This window comes from Podarcis melisellensis (genome assembly GCF_964234715.1).
Source record: "Podarcis melisellensis genome assembly, chromosome: 6".
Classification (NCBI taxonomy): Eukaryota; Metazoa; Chordata; class Lepidosauria; order Squamata; family Lacertidae; genus Podarcis; species Podarcis melisellensis.
In genome coordinates this window covers 13,104,321-13,129,469 of record NC_138538.1, presented here as the reverse complement: position 1 = coordinate 13,129,469, position 25,149 = coordinate 13,104,321, and the positions used below count along the sequence as shown (strand labels likewise).

Genomic DNA, 25,149 nt, shown 5'->3' with positions numbered 1-25,149 from the left:
GTTCACTTGGCTAGCTAGGAAAGTTTGTGTCAGTTGGAAGAGAAATTTTATCCCACTTTACCTCCAAGGAGTTCAGGGTGGCAAACATGCTATTTCCCTTCCACTATTGTGTCCTCACAACTAGCCTATGAGGTAGGCTAGTCAGAGATTATGAGCAGACCATGCAGTGAACTTCAGTGTTGAGCAGGGTTTGAATTTGGGGTTCCTTAGTGACAATGAACAGTGAAGGAACTTGAGGATGAAGCTGATGGTGCTCAAGGCTTCTGCTTGTTTTTCAGCAAAGAAAAGCCACTTGTTGCTCTAGTAAAGAGATAACTTCTGTAGCTTGTGCATTGCCTTGTTCCAAATGCCTTTTTATTCACATTTGATCAGCAGTTCATTTAGCAATCAGCCAGTTTAAAAGAGCATTTACAGTGAAATTCTACACATGCATACTCAGAACTCCCAATGAGTTCAATGGAATTTATTTCCAGCTGTGTTAGAACTGCAGCCTTAATTATGTCAGCACAAGAACCTGGAGGCTCACAGATTTATTTTCAGAGTATAGGCAATCATTCTTTCCAGAAAAAAACCACTTTATTATTAGTTTATTTTGCTTTTAACACTGATTTGTATTTTGTTACTTTAGGTTGTTAAAGACCAAATTCATTGAGTATTCACTATAACCTAGTAAAACCCAACTGTAGGTGAAAATGCTGTACAAGTTCGCAAAGTGTTTGGTTGTTCTTGCACAACAAAATAATTAAAGAACATGTTCAAGACATTCTGTTTATTGGCATAGTTATTTTACACATATACCGCGAGCCTTCACAGAGCAGGAAGCAGTTATGTTGCGTACAAGCACACTCATGAGTCTTCATTTTGCCTGTTATAAATCAAGTCCTGTAAGACAATTAAGAAAAGCAGTTAAGTGTCATATTACAATATATAATTTCAATTAAAACTGAGAGCCTCCAAACTAATATTATTCCTCAAACTTCTGAGGTCTAACACCTATTCTGGTATGTATTTGCAGTGATATGTGAACTGCTATGCAAAACTAAATAGCCTAAAAGTGACAAAACAGTTCTCACTCCTGTTTCACAGTTATCAAATGACTTATCTGGCATTGTTTCAACCATCTGTAAAAGGTAAAGGACACCTGAACAGTTAAGTCCAGTCAAAGGTGACTATGGGGTGTGACACTCATCTCGCTTTTCAGGCTGAGGGAGCCGGTGTTTGTCCACAGACAGCTTTCCGGGTCATGTGGCCAGCATGACTAAACCGCTTCTGGCACAATGGAACACTATGATGGAAGTGAGAGTGTACAAAAACACTGTTTACCTTCCCACCGCAGCGGTACATATTTATCTACTTGCACTGGTGTGCTTTCAAACTGCTAGGTTGGGAGGAGCTGGGACAGAGCAATGAGGAGCTCACCCCATCACACGGATTCCAACCGCCAACCTTCTGATCAGCACATTGGTAGTACCTGGCACTACAAAAAAATGGCTTCCTGTTAAATAGCCAGCAATGAGGCTTCAAATGTTATAAGGTCCACTATCTGAAGGTTCTAATTCTGTAGCTGTAGTCACAAGTTGTTAAGTTAGTGTAAAGGAAACAAATTAAGAGTACTTAAAATTATCAGGAAATAAATTTAGTAGTTGCTGCCATACAAACAAAGCAATTCACAAATAGTACATTCTGTCATAAATGTGACTGAACAAAAGAAAAGCCAGAATTAGGGTAAAGGTGGATTTTTTCCCCTAGTAATTTTTTTTCTCTGGGATAAATTTTCCTTTTTATAAAGTCATTAGTAACAATGAATGCATGCCAATTACAAATACAGTATTAATCAAGCATGACGTGTTCAAAGCTTCAATTAAAGTCTTTCTGGGTAATTATCTCTAGCATTGTCTTCACATATTTACATGCATTCCAATAAAAATGTCTACAGATGTATAGCTCAGTTGGTTAGAACATGGGGCTGATAATGCCAAGGTCGCAGGTTTGATCTCCATATGCGACAGCTGCATATTCCTGCATTGTAGGGGGTTCAACTAGATCAGGGGTCTGCAACCTTTAAGACAAAAAGAGCCACTTGGACCCGTTTCCGAAGAAAAAACAACAACTGGGAGCCGCAAAACCATTGCGGGGTATAAATAAAGTATTATTATTATTATTATTATTATTATTATTATTATTATTATTATTATTATTATCATTAATCCCGTGAGTCCTGTATCTAGCAGTATTTTGCTTTTGTCTTCCCAGTACCCACATGCATCACGCCAATTTTATTCCAGGCAGTAAGTACTGGTACCTTACTCAAGACTGGTTAACGTGCTGTAACTACCAAAGCCTGATTTCCAATACGTGCTTTCGCGTGTGTGGGTGGCATTTTAATCCACATTAGTGACTGACAAGGTGAAACTGGAGCAGGGTAGTGATTCCAAATCACCGCCACATCCAGAATAAAGGTTTGCCATCGACTGGTGTATTTGTCTCATCAGTATTGTAACAATTCGATTCGGACCATTGGTCCATCTAGCCCGGCACTGCCAGGCACTGACTAGCAGCGGCTCTGCAAGGGTTAAGGCAAGAGTCTTTCCCAGCCATATCTGGCGACAGTGAGGGTTGAGCACGGCTGACTAGCAGCGGCTCTGCAAGGGTTAAGGCAAGAGTCTTTCCCGCACTAAACAGCCTCTCCCCAGCGAAGGGTTGCTCGCAGAGCACAAATGGTCACGTTCAGACCAATCCACAAACTCCTTACGTTGCGTTAGCGGCTGATGTGGATCGGTAGCCTGCAAATAGTTTAAACTGCCACTTCTTGAACAATAGACCCTGCGACAGGAGTAACCACTCTATTATGTCGACAAGCAAGGTCGAAGTTCCACTGGGATTTATTTGTTTGCTCCGGAGGAAGCGGTTTGCGGATCGTGGCCCTAATGCAATTCCCAGCTAGTTTCCCCATCCCAATTTAATTATCCTTATGGGATTTTTATGATTACCAGGAGCTTTCCTCGCCTTGCAACTGCCTCTCTGCAAAAAGTGAACACGTGCCTTGGGAGGAACGAGACTTCTTTAGAAACCAGCACGCTTTTTCGCGTGGTTGCCGCTGGTGCCAACCGGGGAGGCGCGGAGAGAGGAACCTATAACTTGATATCTTTTTCTCCGCAACAACCGCATTTCGGAGAAAGCTCTGCAGAGCGAGCCGCTGAACAGGCGTGAATCCGGCGCTCGGATCCCCCGAGCTCGGCTGGCGCGCCAAAACGCCACCGCCCGAAAAGGAAAAGTCCTCTGTCGCCTCGCCATTGGCTAGCAGGAACGGTCGCGGCTTGCTATTGGGCAGCGTGGAGGGGAGAGCCCTCCTTTAGGAACGTACTATGGCTTGTCTGGCATTTTTCTCTCCTGGGGGGGGGAGAAAGGGGTGGGACGGCGCGTGCCTCCTTTCCCGCTTTGCTGCTCGGAGCCGGACTCTCGTGCGCTTCGCCTTCTGCGCGCTAAAGCGGCAGCCAGATTTCGTGCGGAGGGAAAGCCCAGCCTTGTTTGCACAACCTCGAGCCAGTCAGCAACAATGAGTGAAAGGTGGCGCACTAAAAACAATGGCTTGCGGGGAAGGCGGGCGCGCGCCGCTCGGCCCTTGGGGAGCCTTCCTGCTGCCGCTGCCCTGCGCCCAACTCGCGAGGAGAGCGGCGCTGCCTTCTCTCCGCCGCCGCCTCACAGATGACAGCGACTGCACAGGAACAAAGGGAAATGCGCCTCCTCCCCTCGCCTCCACCCCGGAGCCGCGGCAAAGGCGTTAAAGAGCCGCATGCGGCTCCGGAGCCGCAGGTTGCCGACCCCTGAACTAGATGATCCTCAGGGCCTCTTCCAATTGTATAATACTTAAACCACACGGAGCATGCTTCAATTTCCCCTCTCAAATATTTCAGGTCAAATACTTGTGGTATATTGGAAGAAAACATCAGCATGGAGACTTTTTATAGCTTTGTTTACTAAAGCAAGTAAACTCAGCCTGCTAAGTTAGATCACTTTCTGGGCCATAAGAAAAGTCTCCAGGCCAAATGAAAATTATCAAATTCAAGATTTCCCAGAAAACCCACACCCACAAATAAGGGAACCAAGGAATCTTACTTGTAGAACCTTGGCTACTATTTAGCCTCTTCCCGTCCCATGCCTTCAGTGATATTTAGTTACTTAGTAGAGAAAAAAACCACATAGGAGCTTACAGGACTGGATATTTGAAGTTGTTAAAGGAAGAAGAGGAAAAAAAGACAGCATCAAATATGAAGAAACAAGAAAGAGGCAATCCTCAAAATAAAGTGTTTAATTCCTTAATGTGTATCAGTAAAACTTTCTTCAGGGGTATGAAAAGAACGATCAATAATTGAAACAAAATAAAAATATAATACAATTACTAGTTTATAAGCAGGCAGGACATTAAAAAACCCCACACCTTATAAAACATGGAACAGACCTCAAAACAAGCCAACGTAATTCATGACTTACATCATCACGTCTGTTTTTCACTGCGAGACTAATACTCCCAAGTTTGCATTTTGAAGCTTGCCTCTTTTGTTAAAGGGAACACCCTTCAGAACTGCAAAAGCCAGGTGCTTTTACAAGAAGATACGCCCCCTTTAAGAGATGGCCAGAGCTTAATGGTAGAGTAATATGCTTTGCAGGGACGCGGGTGGTGCTGTGGGTTAAACCACAGAGCCTAGGGCTTGCCAGAAGGTCGGCGGTTTGAATCCCCATGACGGGGTGAGCTCCTGTTGATCGGTCCCTGCTCAGGCCAACCTAGCAGTTCGAAAGCACAAAGTGCAAGTAGATAAATAGGTACCCCTCCAGCGGGTAGGTAAACGGCATTTCCGTGCGCTGCTCTGGTTCGCCAGAAGCGGCTTAGTCCTGCTGGCCACATGACGCAGAAGCTGTACGCCGGCTCCCTCAGCCAGTAAAGCGAGATGAGCGCCGCAACCCCAGAGTTGGCCACGACTGGACCTAATGGTCAGGGGTCCCTTTACCTTTAATATGCTTTGCATGCATCTCGAGACACTTCCAATTAAAAGGGTACCTCCACCTGATACCGCAGCTTCGTTGCAAAAACCCCCCCAAACCTACAAATATCTCTACTTACTTGCACCTCATTCCTTTTTGATTCTCACTATTTTCACGTTCGCTCCCGCCGTTTTCTCTGCCTCCGCTTTAAACTGCGGCTTCAGCGCTGCTCTCACGGCCTGGGCGCAGATCTGGGAATAGCGGATGTAGCTGGAAGGAGAGAGACAGAGACGCGCAAAAGTCAAGGCAAACACCGCGCAGCCGCCCGGAGCCACCAGAGGAGGAAAGAAAGAGGAGGCCCGGCTCGCCTCAGCCAACCCTACCTGAGCCCCGCTTGCCTCCAGTAGGACACCATGTCTGCCCAGCGGATGGACCGGCACTCGCTCGCTTGCTCCGCTTCAGGCCGCAAGGTCGGCAACCGAACAAGCCCTCAGCCAGGCCGGCCTTGGTGCGTGACCCGGAAGAAGCGGAAGACCCGGAAGCGGAAAAGCCAGCCCCACCAATCGCACGCCGCCGCCCCGAGCCTGTCCGCCAACCGAAGGCAAGTGCTCGCATCACGCCCCGCCCCTTCCTCCTCCTCCCGTTCGATCCCCGTCTATTTCCAGTGAGGAGGAAGCGCCCAATCAGAGCACGGGGCACCGGGACGTCGGGCGCTCCCATTGGCTGCTGACTTAAGAGGGTTCCGCACTTTTGCAGCTGGGCAGGTGGATCGGCAGCGGCTGTTCGTTGGTCTCCTGTTCTAGGACACGGCGGGTCCGTCGCGAGATCCAACTGGCTTCCTGGCACACAATAAGATCAGGGCTCTTGGGCTGCTGGCGCGGGAGGCAGATAACCCAGCGCTGTGGAAGCTGCACCTGTTGATCCCCCTCCCTCCCCTTGCTGGGATGTGTGGCATGAGGAGGAAATCTTTCTTTCCCCTTGTATAAAGTTACCAGATGTCCTCGTTTCCCGGGATCAGTCCCTGGATTTACAAATCAGTCCCCATACAAAATCCATGGGAGTTGAAAAGTGTCCCCGGATCATAGCTGTCAACGTTTCCCTTTTTTAAAGCGAAAATCCCTTATTCTGAATATTATTCCTCGCAAGAAAAGGGAAAAGTTGACAGCTATGCTGTCATTGGAAAAAAATCTGGTAACCTTACCCTTGTAGGCATCTCATAGGTGTCTGGCTGGCCAGTTCTGAGAAAGGGCCTTTGAGATCTCGTGTTCACCATATACACTGAATGTCCACTGGGTTGCAGATTTACTACGCAGCAGGGATTCTCAGATGGTTGCCAGGAAGCCTCCTCCCTCGGAGGGCGGTGGTTGCCAATGCAGAGCGTGGTGATTTGGAGATTGAGGGCACCTCTATTTTAAAAATAGATGGTCTTGCATCTGGAGTCAGAGGTGCAACTGATCACTTCCTCTAGAGGCAGCATCCATTTCAGCCCTGTATTAATAAATAAATAAATTGTCCAGTAGCACCTTAGAGACCAACTAAGTTTGTTCTGGGCATAAGCTTTTGTGAACAAACTTAGCTGGTCTCTAAGATGCTACTGGACAATTTATTTATTTATTTCGACTGCATCAGACCAACACGGCTACCTACCTGAATCTAGAACCCTGTACAGTATTAACTTTGTGATGGTCCAAGTGTGATGGATGCAGTGATGTAAAGGACCTGGGGAAAGCCCTCTTTCTCCTCCTGCCACGCACATCCCGCAGGCATAGGCAAACTCCGGCCCTCCAGATGTTTGAGACTACAATTTCCATCATCCCTAGCTAAGAGGACCAGTGGTCGGAGTTTGCCTATGCCTGATTAAAGGCCTTCACATCTCTAGGGGTTTGCATGTGGTGTGTTGAAATCTGAAACAGCTGAAGGTTTTCTTTTACTACATCATGCTTCTGTTAAAGAGCCATATCTCTGATCCATTTCATTGAATTGGAAGTGAACCCAAGTGAATCTAGTGCAACCCCATGCAATGCAGGAATATGCAGCTGGCCCATGTGGGGACTGTACCTGCAACCTTGACATTATCAGCACCATACTACACATTGTATGTGTTTACTTCAGCAAACACTGGCATAACAGCAGCAGCAAACATGACTGTCACATAAATTGTGGTGGATCTGAATGATCTGTAGATGGGAGCATGGAGTTTTCCTAAGGCGTGCCTTTGTCTATATCAGTGCCCTGTTTGCGATCAAATCCTTACCTTCTCTTTCAGCCCTACCTGTGGGTAAATGTTCAAATGTGTCATTAAAATTTCTACAAACAAGCATAATTTAAAAGCCAAGCTGTGTTTTTTATGAGGCATATGTGGTACAGTATATTGAAAAAAAAATTCCAACTCATAAAAGTATTGTACACATTTTTCAGGGTCACACAAGACTTCAGATTCAGAGCCTCAGAAGCAGTCAGTTAGTTGTATCATCACGACACATTCAGTCAACAACATTCAGTTATATTTCATAAATCGGAGAGAATCTTTTAAAACAGGACTTGTGAGAGAAAAGACGAGGGAAGTGGAGTCCTGCAGATAATATTGCAGTGTGGAGTGCTTTTGTTGAGGGTTCTCGCCATTCTCCATTTCATTCCCTCTCTGCCTGGTTTCTTTTTTTCTAACAGTCTGCCAGTATTCTGTGCCCAAAGAGCATGCTAAGACGGTGTACACACCATGCATTTAAATCACATTACTGTCCACAAAGAATCCTGGGAATTGTAGTTTGTTAAGGCTACTGGGAATTGTCTATGTGAGGGGTAAGCGATAATTTCCAGGATTCTTTGGGGAAAGCAGTGTGCTTTAAATGTGCTTTGAATGTATGGCGTGTACACAGCCTATATCATCATCAATGGTTAGTTTTAGGTTTGCCCTTCCATTTGGGGATTTCCCCTGCTCCCCATTTGGCAATTTATGGGGTGGAGGGGGACTGCATGTGCCTAAATCTAGCTACATTAAAACCTTGAATTTCCTCAATGGCCAACTCCCACTTAAATCCTTGGAACATTAAAAAATAGCTTTGGAACATTGAAAAATAGGCCACATATGTACAATACATTTAAAATTTAAAGCACTGTTATACCGCTATAACAGTCACGGCTTCCCTTAAAAAATCCTGAGAACTGTAGTTTGTTAAGGTGTTGAGAGTTGTTAGGAGACATCTGTTACCCTCACAGAGTGCCTTTCTTTCCAGACACTCTGTTCCATTTCCACTTCCACCCAGATGGATTTCCCCCTTCCTGCTGCCCCAGTCATTCAGCATTTCTTCAACACTGAGTCCTCATTCAGCTGATTGGGAGGCTTCTTTCCCCCAATTCATTTTTTACATCCCAATATCTTTTGTATGCCTGCCAAGCTCAGGAGTCTGCTGATACCCTGTCTTGTACATGGTTGGTGTGGTTTTGGCTACACTTGCACGAGCACTCAAAGGCTTGACTTGGAATCAGAGGGAATTGCATCCGGCATTGTTTAAAAAAACAGGACAATGATTCCTGAAAACATGGTCTATTATAGTTTAACTCATTCCACTGGTTAATTCCAAGTGATTGTGATACTTCAGGAAATAAATAGGGGTTCCATTGTGTTTTTCAAGTTGCAATCCTTTACATGTCTAGTCAGAAGTAAGGCTCACTGGGTGCAATAGGTCTTACTCCTGGGTAATTGTGTATAGGGTTACAGCCTCAAATTGTACAAGATGAAAAGGAAGCATGAGGTTGAGAACCTTAACAATAGCCACAAGGAAACCAAACTAAGTAGGTATTGTAATCGCCTAAGGTGCCTATATCAAGGCACCTTCATACATTTGTACAAACTGTTGTTTAGAGTTGTCAACCTTTTTTAAAGGGATCCTGTGCCTCAAGGTATTAAAATTCAGACGTTGAATTTTCTCCTCCCCTAAGGTCAGGGAAGACACAGGAGCCTTGCCATAAAAGGTTGGTGGCCCTATTATTAATTCTTCCCCATTTCAGTGTACATTTTGTAGTTCTGAAGTTTTCCCGGAGATGAAATGCTTGAAATAATGTCGTTCTTGTTCAGAAAATATGGACATGGAAATAAATAATTATACTACAAATCCCCAAACAATCTGTGGAGCTCTGCATCATAAAGATTAGAGAGGGTAAACTGGAGTTGATGGTAAACTGAGATTATTGCAGCAACTGAAAGTTGTAGACGAAGGGCGGCTGGACAAATCCAAAGGGAGATTGGATCCAGCTGAAGATGTGAAGTTTGAAATCTCCAATGATACAGAGGAGGTGCAGTAAGGAGCGTCTTCAACAAAAATATTGGAAGTGTCCAGAGATGTTGGAAAGACAAAATCAGAAGCATCTAAGGAACTAGAAGATGATGAATCATAGGAGTACTGAGATGTTAATGTGTTGATGTTAGTGAGGTCTAATGAACCAGAAGAGGATGAAGAGGAAAGATCAGAAATATCCAGAGAGGGTGAAGAAAATACATAATGGAGATCTGAGTCTGAGAATGCGTGGCTAGAGAGATCCAGGGAGGCTGGTGATGTGGGAAGGTCCAGCGATGCAGAAGAAGAAAAACTGGATAGGTCTACGGAGACTGTAGAGCTCAAACTAGAAAAGTGTGGTGAGTCGGAAGAGGTGAGGCTGGAAATGTCCAACGATATTGAAGAGCTTCGACTAGAGCGCTCCCAGGAACCTGAGGATGCAGTGCTGGAGAGGTCCAGAGAAAGAGATGAGATACTGGAGGAGTCCAGAGGGGGTGAAGAACAGGGACTTGAGAGCTCTGGAGAAGACAAGGAGGCACAAACAGAGAGGCCCAGGGAGGACGAAGCAGTATCGCTTGAGCAATCCCAAGACTCTCTCGAGCTAGGGCTGGAGAGGTCGAGGGAATCTGAAAAGACAAATTTGGATGCAAATTCCAAGGAGGCCCAAGACTCAAGTCCGGATTGGTCCAGGGAGGCAGAACAGACAAAAGCAGACTGATCCAGGGGGGCAGGAGGTCCAACTTACAGAACAAGATAAATCCACAAGATTATTTGGCAGTCCAAAGACATTCAGTGTAGTTTCAGCCTTGTCCTTGTTTGAGAACTTTTCTTTAGCTAGGAAAACATTAAACAAGAACAATAATTTTTTTTGAAAAGATCTTACTATTATTGAAGTGGATACATCCTATTTCTCCTACTGTTTAAACAGGGGGGAAATGGAATTATTACATTGGGGAATGATAAAAACATAATAACAAATAAATAAATATACATATTTCAAGGAATACTGTAATTTATAAAAATGGTCGAACAGTTGCAGATTGGGAAATTGAGTAATATTTCTCACTCAGTCTTATATCCAGAGTCTAGAACAGGCATAGGCAAACTCGGCCCTCCAGATGTTTTGGGACTACAACACCCATCATCCCTAGCTAACAGGACCAGTGGTCAGGGATGATGGGGATTGTAGTCTCAAAACATCTGGAGGGCCGAGTTTGCATATACCTAGTCTAGAAGGGGAGTGCTCTGATAAATAAATGTTTTTATTGATTATTTCATTCTTTATTCTTTTGGTAAACCACTTTTGAGTCCCCCCCCCAATCAAGTTGTAGAAACATTTTATGAAATAAAAATAAATAAATTAAGTGTGTTGTGCACTGCCCTGTGGTCTTCGGATGAAGGGTGGTATATAAATTTAATGAATTAATAACAACAACCATCATCCACCCTTTAAAACTGCCTACAAAACGCACTTTCCACATATGTTTGCTTTTTGAGGAGGAGCCTTGCTCTCCCCAAACATCTCTCTTGGGTACCCATTGTACAGCAGAGGTTTCTATTGCACAGACTCGGCACATGCAAAGTGAAGTACAGTAAATCTTACTGGGTCTCACATTACCCCATGTGAACTGAGAGAGTGTCGTCTGTTTTAAACACACACAGTATTCCCCTGCAGTTATTAATCGCAGGGAAAGATTGGGAGTGGTGGTCAGTCTGTCTTTCAGGGAAGCATATTGTAGCCTTTGGGCTTTCTGGCGTAACCCTAACTGTACCCCTTCAATATCTTTCTGTAAAGATCTTTAAAGATTACCCCCCACCCCCTTGCAATCAAGCGGTAAATAAATGTTATGATAAGTAAAAAGCTGCTATTACTAAGCTTCTCATTGAACAAATAACTCCTGATAAAAACTGTTGAGAAACTGTAAGCTTCCCAGGAACGAAGAGAAGAGAGTTAATATATTTTACTGCAATAAGGCACAGGATAAACTATCCCATTTTAAAACCCACTTTAAAGGTGGATTTCTTTATCTGTGTGGTTCAGCAGATAGGTAGATCTCAGAGGGCAACACTGCGTACTGTAAGGTGACATTTCTTGTCCTAGGATGTCACCGTTGCATTGTCCTGGCACAGCTCGTGCCCAGATGTATTTATAATCGATTTAACATAATCACCATAGACTGAACTCCCACTGAGGTCACTCTTTATACTCAGACAGGTGCCTGCTATCCTTCTGTTGCTGGTTAAGAGTTGCCTTCCATCCCTTGATGCCTTGACAACTGTAAGGATTTAGCTTTTGTGTGTTAAAATAGTTTTGCAGTCATGACAGCAAAAGTCAAGCCATATCATATGATGGCAAAAGCTTTGCAATTATTTCTATTTGAGCATATAACACCAATCCTGGCTGCTAATCAGTTTCCAGGTCCAATTCAAAGTGCTGGTTTTGACCTGTAAAGCCTTCAATGGCTCAGGACTGCAATACCTCAAGGTTCACCTCTCTCCATACAAACCGACCTGGACCTTGCAATCATCATCTGAGGCCCTTCTTCGTGTGCCTCCACCGTGAAAAGTCTGGAGGGTGGCAACAGGAGAAAAAAGCCTTTTCTGCAGTGACTCCCCACTTGTGGAATGCTCTCCCCAGAGAAACTCACTATTGTCATATATCTTTAGGCCTCCAGGTATAGGGTGTTACATAAATTCAATAAATAATAATGGTAATAGGCAGCAGGAAAAGACATTTCTCTGCTCTCAGGACTTTGGCCAATTAACAATCCTTTTAAATTGTGTGTGTTGGGGGTAGAGGTTTAATTTTTTTCTCCTTTACTATGTTACTTTTTTTGTTTTTACATTGTAAACTACCCTATGATTCTCAGATGAAGGACGGTATATAAATTTATTAAATAATAATAACTTATATTTTGGAAGCAATTTAGTATATTAGGTGCCTGCTATTGTTCCATCCAACTGCCTGTAATTTACACACCTTCTACCCAATATTCTTTAGAGATGTTTAGCATTGAACCCGAGACATTTAGCATTGCAAAGCATGTGATAGACTGTGGAACTATTTCTCTGACCTCTTGTCAAATGTAGGACAGCAAATAAAAGGAACATAATACAAAAAAGCACTTAAACTGTACACTGTGATGTTGTATTTATCGTAAGTGATGCATGCCAGTGAATTTTTTTATCCGTTTCTAGAGCACACAATCCAGTAAAAGTCAAAAGGCATTTAAGACCCCATTAACTTAAGTGGAAGAGATTTATGAATGGATCATGGCTCTAATACTGACAGCAACCTGAAAGAGTACAAATGGCAAACCATCTTTGCAAGGGCTTTTCCTTCCTGGTGAGAAATAACCTTGGAACGGCTGTTGGAAAGTAGCCACCTTGCTCACGTGCTTAGTAAGATACCCACCAAACACATCACTTATTATATACATACTACACTAGCTGGTAAATAATTACAGGAATCAGACACATCACCAAATCTCAGCTCTAACAAGGTGAATATTCCATTGGCTCTTTTCATCCAATTGTCTCAAACCAACACATCTGCACAGCTATCGGCTGAAAAATTGCATGCTGTGAAGAAGCATGGGATGCAACTGCAGCCATTAATACAAAGCATATATCGAGGTTTAAGAATAGTACATACCTTGGATAGCTGTGGATTTGCTTGCTTTCCCCTCTAAGGCAAGCCATATTCAGCTGGGCTGCTAAAGCTCTTCTGTACTTCTTCCCACTTAATGACCCTAATCTTTCCGCAGCTCCTGGAGTGGAAATTGTTGCATGCTGATTTAAATACAGGTCATCGCCTAGCAAATCTCTAAAGGCTTCAGGACAGCACTCAGCATGGAGCAGTGGTAGAATACTCATTGAAACCAGGTGGAATAAGCCCTCTGGCATCTTCTGTTACACAGAGCAATACTTTCGAGGCTTAAATACATGTAAAATGCAGTTCACAAGCATTCTGCAAACCTTATGAACTCAGCTTCCCAATGCCAGGCTGTCATTCTGCCAGATCAGGATGTTAGTTCTCCACAGAAGCATTAAATTGGGACAGGCAGTACTGTAAATTAGGACACCGACAGCAATGGAAGCTTGTATTATTTATTAATGATCATCATTTAGTATTACTATTAAGAACATTTGTACACCACTCTTTGCAGCGTGGCTTACATAATTAAAACAAGACAATCCTTGCCTGCAGGTTTACGATCTAGAAGGCATGGCTCAAAAGAAGTGGAGGGAAGAGGGGAAAATGCAAACCCAGCAAACAATTTGAGCTGGAAACAGTTCAGGGTTCTCCTTGCAGTGCTTACTTAATAGGTAAAGGCAGGTGGCTCTGTCATTTCTGCTGGCATAGACTAACAGGATGTATTGTATACATTTCAGAAAATCACTAGAGCCTTGAAGCATTGGCAGTTGATGGCAATTTATTTTCTGCTGTAAGCTCCAAACAAGTGCAATGTATTGTTAGGAACCATCTGCTTAGGAGAAGTCTCTGATAACTTTTGCCTCTTTCCCCTTCCAATAATGCATTATCACTCCCTTCTCTATAGCTAAGTGGATTCCTCTCTTCATCACCTGTCCTACATTTTCCATCCCAACCTGTGACATCTTAATATTTTCTTCCTGCTCCCACTTTACCTTTTAAAATTAACTGCAGGGCACGTAGAATCCCTAACACAGAGAGATGACTGGGTGTTGCTCTCATTGTCTTTTGACATCAGCTTTTATTTAAAAGTCATTGTAATGAGGACATCGAATTACTTGGTGGTACCCCTTACTCTCAAGTAGGACTGCAAATTGTTGGCCTGGATGCAGAGTCCCGAGGTCACCAGTCAGCCAACACCAAAGGTAATATCATGAGGCTGTGGTCAGCAGTGCTCCTGTTGGAGCAGAGGTGAACCTGTGCTCCCCCCCCCCCAACGTTGCTGGACTCAAAATCTCATCAGCCTCAGCCAATATGGCCAATGGTTACAGACGACAGAAATCATAGCATAAGAACATCTCAAGGGCCACACCCCCCCCATCTGTGTGCTAGAGCAAAACTTTGTCAGCAATGAATCACAACTCTCTCCTATCACTTTCCATCTGCCATTAGATTGGCCGAGCTTAGAATGGTGCCCTCATTTTTGAAGGTGTGCAAATTTTTCTTTTAAAAATAGAAGCCATAAGGGCTTTGATCCAGATCAGAACCATGACATGGATGAAGGTTCTCTTCTCCCCCCCCCCACCTCTGCAACGAAATTTATGCTAAAGCTATTAGCATAAAGAGTGAATTACCTGTTATCTCTGAGCAACCATTCATGAATTTTCTATTGTATCCAGGTTATAACAGGAAACACAGAAGATGCTTGTGTGGCTGTCAATTCTCCATACAGTCTTGCCCCCTGCCCATTTCCCCCTTCTGTTTCTTTCCAAATTAACCCCTGCCTTACAGGGCATGCCTATGTGGCTACCCCACTGCCAAAACATAACATTTTCCTCATGAGACAAGAAGACTGGGACAGGAATTGCAGTGATGACTGATTGCTGATTACTCTAATGAAATGTACACTTTGGTAATTTTAAGAAGGTAGCTTCTGTTGATTTTGGAAATCACAAGGCATGTAAGAGAAACTAATTTGAGCACAGCTGCAACTCTGACACCATCCTCTTTGCTGCTTTGCTTTTTTCTTCCCTAAAATGAAAAAGTAGCACCTACAATGCAAAAAAGAGGGGGTGATTTGCACATAAGCACTTTCCAAGGGCTAAAGAAGGTTGGGGATGACTTTTTAAGGATAAGAATCTTGCATACGCTCAGCATATACTTCAGTAGAAAGAGCGTGTTATACCAAAGTTTAGGAAACTCTGCTCTAGACAGTAAAGTTTGCACAGGCTTTTGCAGGCCTAACACCTAAGAATTCTAATCTCCATTCCTATAATTCCTCTCAAATTATGAAAACGATCATAGCAAATTAAAGATAAAATATACAGGCTTTGAAATAATTACTCAATATTTAAATGCTGTGACTTTTTTATCAGAACAGTTACTATGCACCAAAATTAAAACACAGTTTTGAATATCAAACATTGACAACGTTTTAATTAAGTTAAGAACATTCTCAAATATATAAAAAAACTGATATGCTTTTACAAATGCAATAAAGAAAAAGTACAAAAATATTTAAAATTTAAATATGCAAGTAAACATTTGTAACCTTAGGCATATTCACAGGTTTTCTTCCTTCCGCTTTCCCCCATTAGAAGATTCAAGGATACATTTCTATCTAAATAAGCACTCAAAACTAGTGCTAGTTCTGTATTACTGACATATGCTTACATGGCATAGAAAATTACATGCACAAGCAGACTTCTGTAACTGTTCTCAATATATAAATGAGAAGATCTACAGAATTAGAGATTGCAAAATGAACTTGCAACTCATTAGTTCTGCCAATTACTACTTGGTGTAGTATCTTCAGGGAGATAATAGGCTTCTACCTCTTCAGTCCTTCATATGAATGGTACCTTATACAGAAATCTTAATGGGCCATCTTCTACAACAGCATTACTCTGTTTCCACTGCTATTTTTATTTCACACAATATCCATGTTAAAAAGTCTTCTGTTTGGGTTTTGTATTCCATTCTCAACTTTCACCTCTAGAAATATTCCCCTGTGAAGAACAGGAAGAATATTGCAATCTCACCATTATTTTAGATATGGAATTAAAGAATACTAAATGACAAGATTAAGCAACCTGTCACATTTTGTTTCTTATTGGAGACAGAAGCACAAATTATTATTTAAGAAATGTTAATAGTCCATGATGTCCTGCTGAGCAAGCATATAAATCATTATGCAATTCATTTAACAATGTTACAGTACACTTGAAATGGAACAAATACTTCTGTCTCAGAGTTTACATATTTATATTACTTCCAGTTTCTTGAAACTGCAAAACTAAAGAATGAGCATATAACAAAATTACATTTTGCAACTGTTACAGTACCTTTTTGAAGTCGATCTACAAAACTAAAATAGTGGATTTCTGAACAAATTTACCCCCTTAGTTATAAATCATGCAGCTTCTGCCAAACTCATAATTTGCCTAGTACAAATCTTTAGCTGGTTAATCCTTCAAAATTATGAAGCATTTCTTAAACAGAGCAAAGCTTTAAGGTAAGGGAACAAATGCTATGTACCACACTTTTCATGTTAGCAAACTGCAACACTCATGACAGCAGCATACAAAGCAGCATTTTAATATAAACAATCATATTTCAAGTAATAACCAATGTTCTGCCAACTACCCAAGCTACTGTGCCCAGGATAATTCATCTTAATTTGGGTCCCAAAAGTAACAGAGTCTAGGAAAACCTGAATTCTATCAAAGTTGGGGTTAACAATAGATTAACCTTCCAGTTTGTTCTATTGGAGGCCTATTATAGGTTGTAACTTTAAGATACTTCCTGTGTTTGCAGGAATTGAAAGTTCAGATTATTTCAGCTGAAAGTAATACAGTTGAATGGAACTGAGTCCTGCATATTACCTTCATGTATGAATGTATGCAACTTCTCTCCAGGTTTTTAATTTAAAAATCTAATCTACAGGTCCTCTTTCTTTTCAACAGATAGAAGAATAAATATTTCCATCTTGAAGGAAGTTTACAACAGCTTGCTTCATATGTTCAGGCCTGATATAGACAAATATAGCTATATTTTATTTCTCCATAAAGGCTGCGGCTGCCATAGAAGACCTCATGTTTCCTCTTGCTGAAGAAGTGAATTCCTCTATTTCGGCATTCAGTTTGTTGATCACCCATTCTAGTGCTTCACGTCCCTGAGAACACACACGTCTTGATTAAAAATGTTCTAATTTTCTATCTAGTCAAGAAATGGAGGAGACATGCAATATATCTAGCTTGCATTGCAAAAATGTATCTAACATAAATGAAGTAATAAAATACAAGCACAGCAATTTTATTCTAACCTAAAGTTAATTGTCTGGCCTAATACTTAATGATTTAGTGCCAGCTAGGCCTTGTAATAAACACACCAAACATGGCTTAGATTGCCTGCTCTAATATTAGACAGCAGCTCTATTCCATGCCTTTCCACCTAAATAGGGCCTTTTTTGTGGAAGCTACCAGACTTTGGAACACTCTTTCTGGATGCTTTAATCAGGTGCAATTTAAGTTTTAGTTGCAATTTCAAAATACTTTCCTGTTTGTAGAGGATTTTTTGGCTGTATTTATCATAAGTCAGGCAGATCAGGTCAAGGCAGAGTTAATATTGTCTTCCTGCAGTTTCCAATGGCTTTTGGATTTATTCCCTGAGCAGAACTCACTCAGGATACATACTAAATGGTTTTTGAAAGATCGGAGATTAACTCCTATGTGAGGCAATGCACTAAATACACTAGAGCTCAAAAAGCTCTTTGAATTTGAGTTTTTCACCTCTAGCTAAAGAGCTCTTTAGTCTGCAATTCACCTATATACACTTCAGTTAACTATTTAACTGTTAACTACAGCACTGGGGCTGCCTCTGAAGATTGTTTGGAAACTGTAACTGGGGCAGACTTCAGCAGCCAGTGGGGCAAGATGGTTTCAGCACATAATACCAACCCTGGCCCAAAGGTAAAGTAAAGGGACTCCTGACCATTAGGTCCAGTTGTGACCGACTCTGGGGTTGCGGCGCTCATCTCGCTTTATTGGCCGAGGGAGCCGGCGTACAGCTTCCGGGTCATGTGGCCAGCAGGACTAAGCCGCTTCTGGCGAATCAGAGCAGCACACGGAAATGCCGTTTACCTTCCCGCCAGAGCGGTACCTATTTATCTACTTGTACTTTGACGTGCTTTCGAACTGCTAGATTGGCAGGAGCAGGGACTGAGCAACGGGAGCTCACCCCGTTGCGGGGATTCGAACCGCCAACCTTCTGATTGGCAAGCCCTAGGCTCTGTGGTTTAACCCACAGCACCACCCATGTCCCAGGGCCCAAAGGTACTTGCTGCCAATTAGTTTCTGACCCCAGTTTAAAGTACTGGTTTTGACCTGTAAAGCCCGATTAATTTTTTTTACCAGAGTCCCTGATATGGCTTAGAACATTCATGGATGTATTAGACCCATTGTCAACCCAGCACTTTAAACTAGCCAACCAACCCACACTTCTCAACCTAGATGGAGCTGGAGCCTTCATGCTCCCCACAGTCTACTGGTTCTATCTCCATATGGTAGTTATAGCCAACTAAGATAGATTCGTATTATCTCCATACTGCATTATCAGGGCCTAAGTGATTGGTTCTTTGTCTACAACTATGTAGTACACTTACTGTCAATTTGACTTAGGAATTCTGCAAGTTCTCACTCAGCTGCAACAGCATAGCATGCAAATTCTAAAATATCTCCATCTCCCTTTTTTACACATCATAAAAGCTGACTACATACTTTTTTAGCATTAGAAGAGATTGTGTTCTCCATTAGTCCTTCCAGGTAACTGCTGACACTAACGCCTTTCACACAAATTGTTGCTTCTTGGGTCAAAATGGTTCTAAGGAAAAAAGAATAATGGTTTACCAACTTACTTCTGAAATTTCTGTTACTGCAGTAAAATATTCCCAAATAGCACAGATGCATCAAAGTATAGTTAGGTGCTCTGCTATTAACCAATCAACTATTTTAAAAAGGGGCAAATAGTTTTACAAGAGCTGGAGCAAACAAAAATGAAGTGGTCATGAGGAGATTAAGCAAAAGTTTGCTCCAGAATACTGAAATGCCAATATCCCACAATTGTACACATTAATGGTAAGAATGGGAATCTGTGGGAGAAATCTAACCACCACTCTTACAGCACCTTTTGTCTTTTCCTCCTTTCCATAGAACTGAGCAGTTACACACACCCACGGAACCAGATTGCCGTGCACAGCTCTGCAAGTTTTCAAGATATGTAATTGTTTGAAGTCAGTTATAGCAATCAAGAAAAAAATGGAAACAAGGAAATGAGAATGAGGCTCACTTAGGCAGAGGCACCTATATCCTTTAACATTAGACAGTAGACAATAAAAACAGGAGAACAGTCAAGGGGTAGCATAATAGCATAACAGGTTCTTATCCTACCTAAAGAGACATTAATATGCAATTACTGAAAACACCCAGCGCCAGCAATCCTAGCAAATGGGATTACATTCATTACAAGAAACCATGGTAGAAAAAAAGCTTGTTCTGGTCATTTTGAATGTGACCTACTCACAATCCTCAGACTATAAATTTAAATGAATGTCTAGAGCAGTGGTTCTCAAAGGCTGCAGCGCACCTCACTGGTGTGGCAGGAGAGGATGGCAAGTTCGGCAGGAAGATTAAAGGGCAATCACTACTATATTTTGGAAAAGATTCATTTTCCTATGTAGCTGCATTGTTTTAGACTTTCTGGATGTCCCATGACCTTATTATAAAGTATTTGTGTTCTATGTTATAAATCACACATTGTTAGTTGTTTCTTTTTGTTTTCCAATGTATTTCTTATCAATTAAAAAAAAACAGTGTGGTGCTAGCAAATTTTTATTCTGAAAGTGTGGCCCGGAGAAAAAGGTTTGAGAACCACTAGTCTAGAGCAAGAATGGGGAACCAGATCCAGCCAGTGGGATAAAATGGGAGCTCACTTTTAACATTCTGAACTGTGCAATGGCAGGCACATCTCCACTTGTACCTTACCTGATATCACATATGATGTCAAGAGTGAAGCAAGTAGGTGTGGCTTGGGGGAAATTGTCTCATGGGCCCAACCGGGGCCTGTGCTGGGCCTAATTAGGCTTGTAGACCATAGATTCCCCACCCATGGTTTAAAGTAAAACTCTAAAGAAATCAATTACTTACTTTTCTGGCTTTTCAGGATGTGGTTTATAGATTAATCTCTCATCTACTGACACCAGATTTGTAAATGAAATCTAGAAAAAAATTAATTTATATATCAAATCTTCCTGTTATAAAATTCCGTAAGATATGTAAAGGGCTATGCACTTATGGCATCTGAAGCCACTACAGCTGGGGCACAGTATTTTCATGATATTACAACAGTCTTCTCTAAGGTAGACATTACTACATTCCCCCCAACTCAGATTACATCACATATAATGCAGCAGGAACGGGAAACAAATCCCTGATGCTAAAAGTTGCCAGAGTCACAAAAGACTGTCATACTGACAGTTCACAAAATAAGTACAAGTCAGTATAACATGGCACAAAAACATCTGAGAGAAAAGTTGCATGTTGTGTATACCACTAAGAAGTGTCTCCCCTATTCATTCAGCTTCTGAACAAGAAATGTCAGAACAGCTCCACAAAAAAATCTAAGTACGTTTTATATGCTCAAATAAAAGGCTACCAAATAAGTCTACAAAAAACTTCCAATATATTTTTGCATGCATGAACTAAAGTATAAAGATTAAACAGTTTTATTAATACTTACATTAGTAGAATTGAGCTCCAGTACTTTCTCTACTGGGTCAACTATGGAGTGTTCTTGTACATATGTCCTTGTTCTACAAGCACCAATAAGCTAGGAGAGAAACATCAGGCATTATATATTGCAGGCCTATCTTCATTATCAACTTGAGTACAAGACAGGACAAAAAGATATCTAGTCAGATCTTGAGATGTATATTCAATAGTTGCCAGTTTAGTGACAATGGCTTCTTGTTCCATTTCATGTACCTGAATTACGCTCTGATTTCTGCTCCTTGTATTATTTTTCCCCTTTACCTGAACATTATTGTAATTGTAAAGCACTTCTCCACTTCTTCTCTTTCCTTATTTGTGACTAGCTGAAAAAAGCCTAAGGCTTATGCAGTCCTTTTCTCATAACAGGAAACTATGGGCTTTCTGTTACATCTGAACAGAGCCATTCCATTCACTTAACCCCCCCCAAAAAATCAGGTATTATTGCTAGCATTCATTCTACTCATTATCTATGCAGGATTCACCCTCCAGTTGGAAAAACCATGCTGAAAATGTCAAAATTATGCAACACTCTTACTGTGAAGTTCTGATGGTTAGCCATCAGCTATGTCTTGGTAATATTTTTACTTGTTACCAACCAGCTGCTAGGGTCAGTCACATCATGCCTGTTTCTCGATAACCAAGAACTTAGTCAACAGTTTGGTTTGCATGTACCTAGAATGTACAGCACAACAAACCACTGTATTATGGAGCTTGACTTGTTAAGCGATTTCTATATTTAATATTTGTCTAGCTGAAATTAAAGTGATTTAACAGCTGAATGTATTTATTTTAAGTGAGTAGGAACACTCAGGCTATCAATCAATGCAAATGAAGTGGATAAGTGCTTCCTGAAATATGCTGACTAGGGCATGATGGAGTGGACAACACAAAGAGGTTCTGACTTCTGTAGGAGGTAGTGTTTGGAGTGCTATTGGATTGATGGACTCTCACTTTATTTATTCATTAAATATACACAAAGATTTATCAAATGGATCAGCTGCTATTATAAAATGCTAAATGAATGGACAGCACCTTTCAACAAAGCCACCAGTTCCTTCCAGGTCTAAATACAATGTAATTATGGTGTAAATAAACCCAACAGAAATTATTAATTTGTACCCTGAACAGTTCAGGAAAATCCAAATAATGTATTGTGAAAGAGTGAAATGCAAAGCTAACTTGATCCCCAAATACCACTTTCAGAGAAGGTCATTACACTGTATTTCATAAAAACCAAGGTAAAATGGGTGTAATTTCAAAGTAAGTCACATATTTGTCCTGCATCCTGAATGGACACGTACTGATTTTACAATTGATGGCATCCCCCATTCGGTACTGAGCAACCTGTGGCTATGTAACTTTCCATTGGGATCTACATGCCGGTCCAGAACATCTACTCCAACCACGCTGGGATTCATGGGATTTGGATATTTCTGCATAGCAGCTGTAGTAACTGTCTCCCAAGGGTGGCTGTCAAATTAAAACAAAAACGAAGATAAGCACTTTTCAGTTAGTTACATAGGAATAAGCTCTTCAAATAGTCTCAGATTTAGCTAAGAACCTGAGCCAACCAATTCACCACATACTATTGTCACTGAATTCTCAAGGAATTCTCTTTCAAGTACTATATAATGTAAACTGTGCAAAAAGCATCATAAAAATAAGCAAAAATGAAGTCTTAAAAGCAGCTTAAATATCAGGTTGGTCACAAAAGAAAGAAGAGAACTACAAAGCCTAAGACACAACTCCAAAATAAGATACATTCAAATTCTGGGACAATCAAGACACAGCCCTGAATCCATTTCAATCCCAAATACTGCTTGGATCCCTGGACTTTTATAATGAGCAAAAGAAAACTCAATAAAATCAACACATGGCCAAACCTAGCAACTGCAGCAGTTGGTGAAAAACATGTTTTTCAAACAGCAACTGCTGGAACAGAGCATGGCTAAACACGTGCAGCCTGCACAGAATGAAAGGAAGGCCTTTCACTGCTTGCAGAGCGGGGGAGGCGCCTGGTGCAGTTCTTCAGCACCCATTTTCCAGCCTGCATTTCCTTACACCAAGGAATGGGAGACACCATAAGAACACTGCAGAAGAGGACTTGGCCATGGCAGACCCAAGAAGGTGGTGGGCTACCATCAGCACAGAAAATGTGGACAAGAAAATTGCACTAATCCTCAGGACAGTTGCTTAGCCGCAGCCACATGGGAGGAAAGATACCAACTATGCACTGCAAAATATGATGTAATGCTTCTTCACTGAAATAAGCATCCAGTGAAGTACCTGTGAAAGAAACAAAAAGGAGCCCACTTTTCTTCTGCTTTCAATTCATCCTCTTAAAACCCATATCGTTGCAGCTTTTTTAAAATAAAAAATTTCCCTAACAGATTTTTTTGGGGGGGTGGAGAGAAGAGGGACGAGATGGGTGCTGCTGCTACTATACAGTACCCTCAAACCAACCTTGGCGATGGAAAAGGTTGTCAGCAGCGCCTGAATAACTACAATAGATTTCCCCCCCTTCTTCTTTATGCCCCATTTGAAAGGTTTCCATAGGTGACCAAAACAGAGCTGGGGACAATTCGCGACGCTGGGGAAATGGGGGCAAGAGAGGGAGAAGAAGCGCATGCACTTCTGTGGGGTAGTAGGAACCTTAACCCCCCCCAAAAAAAGATTATCAGACGCCCCCTCGCCCAAGGCAGCTGTTTCGGGGGTGCGTGTGGGATAATTAGGGGATGGAGGGGAGCCCCTTAAAGGCCAGCGCGCCCCTGCCCCTCTCCACCCCCTCAGGGAAGTCAAAGGAGATGCTCCTCGGGTGTCCCTCAGAGGCCGAGTTCCCGCTGCGCCCACCACCTCAGGGCCCAGCGGCCGACCCCTCCCCGCTTTAACGCGGCATCTTGCCGCCCGCTACTCACTCGAAGGTGTGCTCAGAGGTCCAGATCTTCATTGCGGCGGCCGGAGGAGGAAGATGGAGGCGTGGGGGGGGTGCCTCTCGGCAGCCTCGGTTTCCTTCAGACGCCCCCCGCGCCTCGCGACGCCCTTCCGAGCCGCCCGCCCAGCCTGACTGACGGATCTGAGAAAGGACTGAGGCGGAGGGGGAGGGGACGAAAAGAGCCGGGTGACCGTTCCCCTCCTGCCCTCAAGTGCGCCTGCTCCGCCCGTGACGGGGTGGGGTGGGGAAGTGGGAGGGGCGAAGCACCTAGGGAAACGTCTGATAGGGCGGCGTCCTATTCACCGGCTGGGCGACGTCAGAACTGAAGCCATCCTTCCTTCGGCTACCTTGAGAGCGAGGGGGGCCTCGGGCGCCGGCAGGGCGCGAGCCGCACTAGCGCGCGTGCGCACCATCCCAACGGTTTCTACGCCCGCGCGCCTGCGCGGTGGCAAGACCCTCGATGACGACCCCCCTGCCCCATTTTGCTGAGGGCCTCAGTGCTGCAGGGGGAGGCCTGACACCACCACGATTATGTCTCCAACTGTAGTATTTTATTTTTATTTTATTTATTATTATATTTATAATAATATCTGTTTCATTCAAGGAGCTCAAGGTGGCGTTCTTTCACCGCTTTTCAACCCCCCTCCCCGCCACAACAACCACCCTGTGAGGTAGGCTAGGTTGTGCTACTGTGACTGGAGTGAGGTTTTTAATAAAATTGCAGGTAATGGTGTTTCCCAATCGGGGAAAAATAAATAGGCCCAGAAGCAAGAGTGGTGCAATGTCAGTTTGATGTCGGGTCTATCAGGCAAATGACCCTGGTTTGAAACCTCAGTGACCTTGAGCCAGCAACTTGCTCTCAGCCTGTCCTACCTCACAGGATTAATCAGAGGATAAAATGGTCGGGCGTAGGGGAGAACCAAGTATGCTGGATAAAAATGTGCAATGGAGGAGGAACAAGAGCTAGGAGAGCAAGGGACAAATTTTGAATGCACAAGATTTATTTGAATTTGCTTCCAAAAACATAACCGGAATTCAGGTTACAGATAGGTAGCCGTGTTGGTCTGCCATAGTCAAAACAAAAAAAATTCCTTCCAGTAGCACCTTAAAGACCAACTAAGTTAGTTCTTGGTATGAGCTTTCGCGTGCATGCACACTTCTTCAGATACTTCAGATACTTCTTCAGGTGTTTTTCACACCATCAGCTGAGGTGGGTGCAAATGAATTCCTGAAGGGACGGTATTATAATTCATTATCAGTAGGTGGCACCAGAAAGAACCACTTCTTCAAACCATTGGACAAAAGAACCCTTTTGGTGAAGCAGGTTTCAGTTTCTGACAAATCTTTTAAAGCCACTGTTGGTGATAAAACCAAAGAACTAGTCAATATTATTCCAGTTCAGTTACTTCCGGGTTGCCACAGAGCGCAACCCGAAAATGCTCAACCTGAAGCGTATTAATCCCGAGGTATGACTGTACATAG

At 42.7% G+C, this 25,149-nt stretch overlaps 1 protein-coding gene and 2 long non-coding RNA genes across 3 annotated transcripts; 1 reads left to right on the top strand and 2 right to left on the bottom strand.

Annotated features, from left to right (window-relative positions):
- Positions 1-888: 888 nt before the first annotated feature.
- LOC309373304 lies at positions 889-3,938 on the top strand. Its single transcript, XR_014169962.1, has 2 exons — positions 889-2,033; positions 3,834-3,938. It is a non-coding gene; the product is annotated as an uncharacterized lncRNA (long non-coding RNA).
- A 1,195-nt stretch (positions 3,939-5,133) lies between these two features.
- LOC309373181 lies at positions 5,134-7,063 on the bottom strand. Its single transcript, XR_014169798.1, has 2 exons — positions 5,364-7,063; positions 5,134-5,250 (listed from the first exon to the last, which is right to left on the bottom strand). It is a non-coding gene; the product is annotated as an uncharacterized lncRNA (long non-coding RNA).
- Positions 7,064-15,316: 8,253 nt separating this feature from the next.
- PRELID3B (PRELI domain containing 3B) lies at positions 15,317-24,019 on the bottom strand. Its single transcript, XM_081917364.1, has 6 exons — positions 23,651-24,019; positions 22,037-22,205; positions 20,704-20,793; positions 20,112-20,182; positions 18,687-18,789; positions 15,317-17,083 (listed from the first exon to the last, which is right to left on the bottom strand). Exons 1-6 carry the CDS (start codon positions 23,680-23,682, stop codon positions 16,964-16,966), a joined length of 585 nt encoding a protein of 194 aa, XP_081773490.1. The 5' UTR covers positions 23,683-24,019; the 3' UTR covers positions 15,317-16,963.
- Between the last annotated feature and the right edge of the window lie 1,130 nt (positions 24,020-25,149).